At 45.7% G+C, this 10,771-nt stretch overlaps 1 protein-coding gene across 2 annotated transcripts; it reads left to right on the forward strand.

The window, feature by feature from the left end:
• Nucleotides 1-3,903: 3,903 nt before the first annotated feature.
• Nucleotides 3,904-9,670, forward strand: LOC123149949 (protein BTR1). 2 transcript variants are annotated; one of them, XM_044569742.1, is made up of 8 exons: nt 3,904-4,185; nt 4,306-4,431; nt 4,562-4,824; nt 4,964-5,058; nt 5,329-5,509; nt 7,316-7,441; nt 9,071-9,132; nt 9,242-9,670. In XM_044569742.1, exons 1-8 carry the CDS (start codon nt 4,002-4,004, stop codon nt 9,450-9,452), a joined length of 1,248 nt encoding a protein of 415 aa, XP_044425677.1. In that variant the 5' UTR covers nt 3,904-4,001; the 3' UTR covers nt 9,453-9,670. The 2 variants fall into 2 exon arrangements, with proteins under 2 accessions (XP_044425677.1, XP_044425678.1); XM_044569743.1 differs by lacking the exons at nt 9,071-9,132; nt 9,242-9,670 and adding an exon at nt 8,453-8,893.
• The last annotated feature ends 1,101 nt before the right edge of the window (nt 9,671-10,771 follow it).

A 10,771-nucleotide genomic window follows, 5' to 3' on the forward strand; every position in this document is an offset into this window, starting at 1 on the left:
AGTATGTATATATAATTGGGCCATTAATAAAGAGAATGCGTTAAGGAACTAATTACTCTGGATAGCACTCATACGACGGCGAGGTAGGAAGACGAGGACCCTCCTTGTCTTGGGGTTCCGGAGGATGAGGAGGTGTCCTCTTGTACAGCACGCCGCCGGCAGCCATGGGCCCTAATCTAATCTATCTACGTACTACTCAGCTATCTTCTCCGGGTCCGGGGGCATATATATATATATATAGATAAGATGTAGTTTCATATTTTATATATTTCGTATTTTAGATAGTAATAGTTTTTTTTTATAAACTTGGTCAAAGCCTGTGAAGTTTGACTTAAGAAAAAAACCCTATACGCACTACGTTACGGAACCAGTAGGGGAGGGGGGTTAATTATATTACCACCTCGTCCCCCACCCCTAGAAAGACTAACCTCGTTGCCATTTCGCTTAAAAAAAGTACATATACGACTTTCTCTTTCAAAATAACTTTTTCTTTTGCGAAAAATTCTTTCAAAGTAACTATACGACTGGATTTTCATATGTTCAAACGGTGTGGACGTAATAGTCTACTTTTTTCTCAAAAAGCACTAAAATCTTATATATCATTCACCGTGATATACACACATGTGTGATGTACGTAATACTTCTCTCATATGTAGTACTCCCTTCGTTCCAAAATTCTTGTCTTAAATTTGTCTAGATACTGATACATTCGTATATAGACAAATTTAAGATAAGAATTTTGGGATGGAGGGAATAGTATATAAGTACAGTGTCGTAGTTAGGGCATCCCTAACCCCAAAACCCTACACGGACAGCCTCATTTGTCTGTGCCGCGACATGTATGCCGGGAGCGGCGCTCGGCATCATTCGCCAAGCTACATGAGTTGCTGTCACACAGCCTCACCGCTCCGGATCTCATCATCGCTTCGGCGATTTGTGATGCCGGCTAGCCCGTCATGGAGGTGGGGCACCATGGATGGGATGCGGCAGCCGTCGTCGGTGTGGCTGCTACACCGAGATCCAACGCCATGCTGCCTGCTGGGCTCCGTCGGCGGCTGGGCAATCTCATCCCGGTAGCGGCCTCACTGTGGATTGTGGTGGCCACTGAAAGGTCTTCGTGAAGGTTTATCATTCCAAATCCGGTGGTTGCTTCGACAGTGAGATGCAAAGTATGGATGACGACTTGATACAGAGGGGTGGCGGTGCAGCGGCGGCGGTCACACATCGCATATAGCTTCTGGGATCGTGGAAAAGTGATGGCGACAACACATGACTGATTTGATGGTGGTGCTTCTTGAGCACCCGGTCTCGAGCTCCGGGGCAAAAGCCTAGGTGACCCGAGTTGGTTATGCCTGACAATGACGATGGTTTTACGTCGTGGCCTTGTTGAAGGCATTGCTCGGATATGTTCGAACTGATTTTTCAAGATGAAAACATAGATACTGACCTTGAGTGGTTGGATCCGATGACAGGCGATTGAGCATCGCTCCCTTTCTGAAGGTGTTGCTGTTGAAGAACCTCGTCCTTTGTGTGATGTCATAAGATGATTGGTGCGGATATGATCACTGATGTAGTTTGTAGATTGTGGATCTGATCGCTCTATTTTTTTCTCGCTTATATATAGCTTTGATCTTATTTGACTTTGCTATTTTTATGGCGTGTTCTTGTGTGCGTGCGTTGGTGTTGGCTGTGTGTATCCTAAATATGCAGAGGCCGGGTGTGCTTATTGTGTTTGTATCCTTTTGATGCTTTATTTTGAGTCAATAAAATTTATGTTTTGTCAAAAAAATCACAACGTCTGAACACATGGCCTAGATAACGGCCACCAGGTCGCTCGGCCTCAAAGAGACCTACTCAGATGGCAGTAAAGTATATAAAGCGTACTGTTAAGTCGTAGTTGCATGTAACTCAAAAGGCAGGAAAGCGAACGAGGAGAAATGTACCTAGACTAGATGGAGGCTATCTAGTGAGGCCGAACGTTAGCTAGTCGATCTGGAAAGAAGAAGAAAGTCGAACGATTCGTGTCATCATACGATCGACATATAGTATCTATACTTTGGTTAGCTAGCTAGTACGATCCAAGTCCAACTTATATGCACAGTGAGCATTGTTAGGATTCTTACTATGCTGAATTTTGTTGAAGCACTTGAAAGCGATGATGATGTTATCAGTGATTAGTCTCCCTGAAATGAAGTCACTTTGCGTTTCTGAGATTAGCTCGTCAAGCAAAGGCCGAAGCCGGTTCACCAAACACTTAGAAATGACCTTATAGATCATGTTGCATAAGCTGATGGGTCTGAAGCTTTTCAGATTTTGTGGATTCCTTCCTTTTGGGATGAGTACAATAACCGTGTCATTGACCCCCTCGGGCATCCAACCATCCTCAAAGAATCTCCGTACAGCGGCAATGATATCTTTCTTAATTGTACCCCAGTTTTTTTTTTTGCAAAAACCAGGCTGGAAATGTTGGAAATATGAGCAATTTACCGAATGATTTTATTAACAGAAATACTAGATAGAGCACGATTAGTATAGCAGTGATAAAGCAAGTCATGCGATTTGACAAATAGAAGGTAAATAGCAACTTTACATATGAACTGTAACTAAACACATCTAGAGCAGACAGTATAGCAAGTTGCATATATGAAATACAACCTAACACATGTAGGGCAGAAACTAGAGCAAAGAACTGTGGCAAGACGTCTAACAGAAAGAGCATAAATACGTACGGGACAGCAGCAGCAGAAGCACTGGACTTGGGGTCGACGTCCTCTCCAGCCATGTCGTCGACGTCGGGGAAGTAGTCGTCGGAGTCCGTGATGAAGAAGTCAGTAGTCGCGCGGAGCGCTCCCCAAAAACCTTATCACCCTTCTCCCGTACAGGACTGTGCGGTTTCGGAGGCCTACTGTCCCGACTCGCGGTGCACCCGCAAGCCGGGATGAGGAAGACAGCGGTAACTCAGAGAATGAAACCGGTGGCAGCGACGGGAGGCGAAACGAAGAGACGAAGGCGGGCGCCGTCTAGTGCTGGTGCGTCCACTAGGATAAGGTGAAGGCGTGCAGCAGCCGACGCGGACCCAGAAGAGAACATGATCATCGTTTAGCCGGCAGCAGTTGACGCGGATCCAGAGGAGAACATGATCGTCATCCAGCCGACGCGGCTCGGGTCGACCCGGACCCAGAGGAGAACATGATCGTCATCCAGCCGACGCGGCTCGGGTCGACCCGGACCCAGAGGAGAACATGATCGTCATCCAGCCGACGCGGCTCGGGTCGACGCGGACCCAGAGAAGAACATGATCGTCATCCAGACGTCAGCAGCCGACGCGGCTCCGGTCGTCCAAAGGCGAATCCATTACCGTTAAACGAAGCAAACCGTGGCAACACCCCAGACAAGCCATCAAACTCCGGATCTGGAACCCTTGCATGACAAAGACACTGGAGGAGGAAACCATACCTGACATCCACGTTCCACCATCTTGCAGATGCCGCCGACGCAGATCACAATCCGCATCCGCTCTCGGACTATCTCCCAAGCACCACCACGAGTATGTTGCCGCCGCCGCCGCACCGTCCTTGCTTGAACAGCATGGATTCCGGACCCATTCCCAATGATAGGACTAGTCGCCTCGTCGGAGTAGGATTTGAAGAAACTTTATTTAGCGCTGTCGCCGAAGCCAAAACGATGAACAACCTAAAAAGATAAGCTGCTTTGGCCTAAAACTATCCACATGTGTGGGTCCAGCAATCTCCCCCACCACCGATGGATGGTAAACCAATCTCCTGGCGGCGCTAGGTTTGCAGTCGCGTGGAGTCGTGAGGGAAAAAACACTTGGATCAAGTTTGTTGGGAAAAACATCTGAAAATGGATTTGGTATTTTAATGGATAAACAATGCATAAACAACAATAATAAAAAAGAGAAGAAAAAAGGGAAGCCACGAAGCAGTCAACAGGAGTCAACCCCCATTTCCTTTCCGTCCCCCTCTACGCGCCGCGCCGCCATGGATCCCGCCGCCGACGACGGCCGCTCACCTTCACCCGTCCCGGACCCAGACGACGGCGAAGGCGGCAGCGGGTGGGGGAGCGACAAGCCGCCGCCCACGCGCGCGGAGGAGGGGCGCGTCGTCGGGAAGGCCGCCATGGAACCCTCGCCGTCGCCGCCGGACTCCACCGTCTCCGACCAAGGTAGCCTTCGCCCCCTCCGCTCCCAAGCCCCAACCGCAGGCGGCATCGGTGCCGATCCACTTCAGTTCGATTCGATTTGATTCACGCATTTCGATTCCTCTCCGCCGGTCCCGGTCCCAGACGACGACGACCTGACGCGCGCCGTGTCCCTGCTGTCGCTCGCGGAGGCCGGGAAGGCCGGGTCCGCCCCCCGCGCCGTGGATCCGTCGCCGCCGTCCTCCGCCGTCTCCTCCCACGGTCACAAAGGTACCCAGCCGCATTCCCCCCTCCTGAGCAGCTCATCACACCTGCTGCTTTGCGCGTGGTTCGACAGACTCCATTTGCCAATCCGATTGCTCTCCTTCTGACGATGAACACACGTGCGGCTGGGAACCAGATGATGATGATCTCGCCGGCGTGAACAAGCGGACGCACGCGAGGTTCCTCGTCACCCACGCCCAGGCCGGGCTCATCATCGGGATGGGTGGCTCCACTGTCGCCGCTGTCGAGGCCCGCTCCGGCGCCCGGGTCAAGCTCTCCCGCCACGACCAGCTCCTCCCCGGCACCGACCGCAGGGTCGTGCTCGTCCATGGCCTCCTCAGCCAGGTCATGGACGCCATGGAGCTACTGCTCCAAAGGCTCTTGCTCTACCAGGTTCAGGTATTACATCGATCTGCCTATATATCTATCTCTGTCCACTCTTCAGTTCAGGGCAACAACAAACTACACTTGCTGCATCCCCCGACCCCGAGCAGGTGAGGTGATTTCATCCTCTCAAGTTGATCATTGCTTCTCGCAGGGTGACCAGGCGGTCGACTCTGAGCCCACGCTAGTGCTCGTCGTGCCTCAGCCCTGCTGCGGCGTGCTCATCGGCAAAGGAGGATCTGTTATCAAGTATATATGTTTTCCCTCCTATTCTCTGTCTTTTAGTTTCACGTACGTCGACTTCGCGCATCGCCTATCACGCTATGCTTGCTGCATCTCTGATTAATGAACCGTGCGTGTGTGTTTTGCCTTGTGTACCCATGCCATGCACGCTTGATTGGATTTACCGCCTTGTTTTGCCTTGTGTGCTGCTCTTCTGGTCAGGCCATGGCTTCTTTTCTACACTAGTGTTTTCGCCATCCTTTGCTGGTCTGAGTTTCTTTATTGCTGACTTACTAGGTCATTCACTGAAGCTTCGGAAACTGCAATTCAGATCTCACCACACAACATCTCCTATGGCTTCAACGACAGGCTGGTCACCATCACAGGGCCCTTGGATAATCTATTGCGAGCAGTGTTTCTGATAATATTTGAGCTGTTAGAGGACATTCGTTATTTGTTTCCATGTGCAGCTGCTACGGTAACTCCTCCACCCCGCACCGCCCGTCTTCAGTATCCCTGCCCTGAATTAATAAAAACGAATTATTCTATGTGAAGTCGTCGTATACAAGCTAGCTGTATTAATTCGTATTCTAGGCACAGACAGTGGCCCCATGCATGACGTGATTACCCTGTTACAGCTCCTATCACATTTAATTACCTGCTCCACCGATGACTTCAATTGGACCAGATTTCAATTGCAATAGCTGTACTAGATCATCCTGTGATCCAAGTTTTAGTTCTAATCTGTATAATATATACAACAAAGGGACCAGATTATTAATGCTTTGCTTATTAGATCTAATAGGTATATCATATTGTAGTTTATTTGTCTACCCTAACCCTCATTGTAATTCTAGCCTGGAGAATGCATGCAAATTATTTGTCCAGTTTCTAGCTTAAATCTTTATAATCTGGATATTATATTTCCCAGCCTACTAGATATAATTAAGATTATAATTTTAATCTATCTCCCCCCGCGCAATTCAAGGTGGACCAACAAGGGCGATGAATGAAAATTAAATTCCTGTTCTGAACACTTATGTGCATTTGTCTGTCCTGAAATTTAGTTATGTCGCATCCCCTTGACATCAATTTCCCATCGTTTGATTCCACACCTCACCATGGTCAAACTAGAGCTCTCTCAGTCTTCATCAGCATCAACCATCAAAAAACAACATAAATGTCTCACAGGCTACACACCCTCCTAGCAGCCTACATAGTACGCCCCACGCAGTTCCAAGCCGACAGTTCACATCCTGTTCACTACGGAAGCATCTCCTTGGATAACTCTTCCCACCTCATCCAGTATATTTTTCAAAAATAATATTACTGCTAAAAGCAGTAAACTTCTCAAATCTTGTGCTTGGCCAGTTGGTACACATTTTTTCACTACACGGTTTGTCTGCCCTACACCACATCTCGTACTAATATTTTTCTGCATCAGTACAAGAAAACATTTCATCACTTAATCTCAATAGTTTTCCATTGGGTGCAGAAATGACTTTATATCGTACATAAAAAGTTTCTCATTCCATGATTCAACTCAACAAGCCAAGCTAAACTTGCTTGACTTGCAGATTTTGCTCATGTGGGCAATTTATAATAAGAGAACCAAACAGCACCTATATTTGATATGATCAAGAAACTAAACTAAATGGGCCCTCTTGCAAGCACTGCTGTCAGCTTCATCATCATTGTCAAGTTCAGTATCTGGAATAGAAGAGATTCCTGAACATTCATAATGCATTTCAACTTATCTTTGGCTCTCATCGATCAACTGTTCCTTGTTGGTTCATTCTCACCCCATCCTTCCACAAGCTTGACAATTTCTTTTTCAAGAACTTACTGCAATTTCATATAATGTATAAATTATATGTACTCCCTCTGTATTAGTTTACAGAGGGAGTACCAACTAGCAGTACGTATGATCTGTTCATCGAAATTTACTTGCATTCACTATGAAAGGTTTCTTTTCTGTACTCTCTGTAGGAGTTCCATATCAAGAAACTTGGTAAATTACAGAACATTGGCTCCCTAACTGGAATGATTGCTAGCAATGCTAAGCCTACTAATTTCGTCTGTAACAAAAAATTAAACTGACTAACATAAAGGTGTTTTTCATGCATCCTTTGGTAAATAAGTTTGAAATATCTCTTACTGTTCTTTGCATACTGGATGCAAAATTATTTATTTGTGAAGAACATTATTTACTGTTTATGTACAGTTAACCAAATGGTCTGGGCCTTTTGCCAAATCTCAACTTTTTTCTCTTGATTTTTTTCAGCCAAACATTCCAATGAGATCACCTGTTAATAAGGATGCCCAAGAATCTGTCACTATTGCTGTTGCTGATGAGCATATGGGTTCTGTTATTGGTCGTGGTGGAAGGATTGTCAATGAGATCAGCAAGGTATCCTTGTTCACCACAAACAGTCAAGTAACACTTTGTTTTCCCAGCCTACTAGATATAATTAGGATTATAACTTTAATCTATCTCTCCCCCTTGTAACTGAATGCGGACTGATGAAGGCGATGAATGAAAATTAAAATTCCTGTTCTGAACATTTATGTGCATTTTTTTTCCTTTAAATGTAACACCCGCAATTTAGTTATGACGCATCCCCTTGAAATAAATTTCCCATGGTATGATTCCACACCTCACCATGGTTAAACTAGAGCTCTCTCAATCTTAACCAGCAAAGAACAACATAGATGTCTCACATGCTACACAATACGCCCCCTGCTCTACTCCCCATGCCCGACAGTTTGTCTGCCCTATACAACATATCGTCGTACTAATATTTTCCTGCATTAGTACAAGAAAACATTTCATCTCTTAATCTCAAATAGTTTTCCGTTGGGTACAGAAATGACTTGATAATTATATAGAACATAAAAAGCTTCTCATTCCGTGATTCAACTCAACAACGCAAGCTAAACTTGCTTGACTTACAGAGTTTGCACACGTGGGCAATTTATTACAAGAGATCAAAAGGGTACCTATTTTGATATAATCAAGAAACTAAACTAAACGAGTCCTGTTGCAAGCACTGCTGTCAGCTTCGTCATCATTGCCAAGTTTAGTATCAGGAAACTAAACTTCACTAAATTGTGGGTTTGACTTTGAACTGTTAATCTGATTTACATGTGCAAATTTGTGTCATCATGCATGCTTTGGTAAATAAGTTTGACATATCTCTTGCTAATCTTGCATACTGGATGTAAAATTATTTGTGAAGAACATTATTTACTGTTTATGCCCGTTAACCAAATGGTCTGGGCCTTGTGCAAAGCTGCTGCAAAATCTACTTGCGCTGCTCATTGCCCTCTCCTGTTCAGTCAAGTAACACTTTCTTTTTCTACTTGCGCTGCTCATTGCCCTCTCCTGTGGTTAACTGTCTAACATGAAGTATCTGTACAGCATGCCTGGAAATTTTTTTTTTTGACCAACTTCTCTAGAGGTGTTGCATCCTCCTAGATGAGCTGTGTTAAGGAAAGCTGGTTTTGTTTGGGTTACTGTCGTCATCTGGTCCTATATATATGCGGTGCTTAACTAAAGCAAAGTCACTTGCAGCAAGAAGAGGGTAGTAGTAGTGTTCCTTACTCGTGAACAGTACTGTATATGGCACCATGCATGTGGGTTTTCTATGTAAGCTTGCACCAATATAATGGGAAGGTATATATTAAAGAAACTGAAGAACTGGACTAGCGTGTGTCGATCACGCCTACAAGGCAGGCAGAAGGTTCTCTAGTTTGTCAGTCATATGATGGTTTGTTTGGGTCATCATGAGATGTGAGGCCTGTTAAAAGTCGTTGGCATTCATTAGCCAAGCTCCTGTCCCCAACAGAGCATGTGCACTAGGAAGGAAGGAACATGTGTGCATGGTGCAGTAAGTATTATTCCTGAATGGTGGTTTAATTGGTGTTGAGGTCTTTTTTTTTTTTTTGGCTTTCTCCTCTTCTTATCAAACTGATATACATATGTATGGGTATGGCATTCGATATTTTGCCTGACCATGATAAGTTGTTTGGATTTCAGGTTAGTGGAGCATGGATTGACATCTCAGGCAAGGGGGAGTTCATGCCCGGGACTCGCGACAGGTAGCGTTTTGCTGTGCTCAGTTTCTGTTCTTTGTGTGTGTTGAGTTTGCGGAACAAGGTCGCCTGTACCGTATGTATGTAACCTAATAACATTTGGTGTGTGATGCAGGGAGGTGATTATGAGGGGAACATCAGAGGCGATCCGCGCAGCCGAGGCGATGATCATGCACCGTGTCTCCGTGGCCAGCGGCAACTTGATGGGGCGGAGGGTGGAGGGAACAAGCGTCAAGGGTCTGCTTACCAGGCTGGACGAGGAGGAGGAGGATGATGATGCAGTCGTGCAGATGCATCGGCTGAAGTTGAGTGATCGGACAGAGTAGATAGTCACGGACGGACAGCACAGGAAGGAATCGAACCATTTTTAGAGTTTTGCGTCTCTCTCTGGTAGAGATAGATAATCAAATCAATCGCTAGTAAAAAGGATTAGTCAGGTAAATGGATGATGGGATCACTGATGATGATTCACCAATTTTCCTGTTAGCATTGGGATTTTGCATGTTTTGCCTGTTCAATGATACTAGAATATTATCTCCCCTGCTGAATGTTGCCTTGCCCTCCTTGATGTTTGTTTTTTTTTTTTTTTTGTTGTTGGTTCGATTGAATTTGCAACTTAGTTTAGATGATACCTATCTCCTCTCTTCATTTTTGTAAGTCGTTTTAGACAGCTGAAATTGAACTATATGTTTTAGGTGCTGTCTTAAATGTCTAAAACGTTTTACAAAAGTGAACTGTTTTAGGTGTTGTCTTATATAAATGTCTACGACGTCTTACAAAAGTTTTTTTTTTTTGAATGTGGGGGAGGGAGGGAGTATTTCTTTTCTTTTTAAAATAAATGTGGGGGAGGGAGGGAGTATTTCTTTTCTTTTTAAAATAAATGTGGGGGAGGGAGGGAGTATTTCTTTTCTTTTTTAAATAAATGTGGGGGAGGGATTTAATTTCATCCTTTAGAATTCCTATGCACTGCCTTGCCACACCAGAATTTCATTGGTCCAACTAGCAACACGTTAGCTGTTGTTCAACACTGCAAATTTCATGGATTTTACTCATAACATGTTGCCCTCTTGTTTCTCTTATATTGTTCTGATTTTTCTGTGTTGCAAATCTTGTCAGCGCCCTTGGGTCCAAACTACTCCCTCCCTCCGTCCTACAGTATAATATAAGAGCGTTTTAGGACGGAGGGAGGGAGTAGTTTGTAAGACCGCTTGGTCCAGCGAGACCTCCACCGCAACAAGCCATGTGTTCCACCCTATAACAATACGAAACTGCTCTGCATACGATTCATTTTCCCCGTACGCCGGTACGACGTGTTGGACGGGGAATCCGTCGTACGTTCATAACAATATTACACCCCTTTTGTAATACTAGCATCGACGTGCGCCATCACCACCGCGAGCTTGTTCTGGAACTAGCTGCCACCAGATCCCTCCCCCTTCCCCATGTCTCTATCATGGCTGAGCACCCAACGACATGTCGCCACACAACGTCATAAAGCCAAAGACCAGCACGTATGAAGGCCCAAACTAACTGTACCACGCCTAGTATGTGCAAGAACATCTCGAACTCCCCTTCCATCCTCGCTCGAGGCGGAGGAGGGGAGGGGGAAAGACGGGCCGGGGACAAGGAGGGAGAGAGGGGAGGG

The sequence above is a fragment of the Triticum aestivum genome, chromosome 7A (assembly GCF_018294505.1).
Source record: "Triticum aestivum cultivar Chinese Spring chromosome 7A, IWGSC CS RefSeq v2.1, whole genome shotgun sequence".
Taxonomy (NCBI): domain Eukaryota; kingdom Viridiplantae; phylum Streptophyta; class Magnoliopsida; order Poales; family Poaceae; genus Triticum; species Triticum aestivum.

Excerpts from the sequence above, each read along its gene's own strand:
- LOC123149949 (XM_044569742.1), top strand. The coding sequence starts at position 4,002 with ATGGATCCCGCCGCCGACGACGGCCGCTCACCTTCACCCGTCCCGGAC. Across the intron at positions 4,432-4,561 it reads CTCCTCCCACGGTCACAAAG|ATGATGATGATCTCGCCGGC; the intron begins GTACCCAGCCGC and ends GCTGGGAACCAG. Across the intron at positions 4,825-4,963 it reads TCTTGCTCTACCAGGTTCAG|GGTGACCAGGCGGTCGACTC; the intron begins GTATTACATCGA and ends TGCTTCTCGCAG.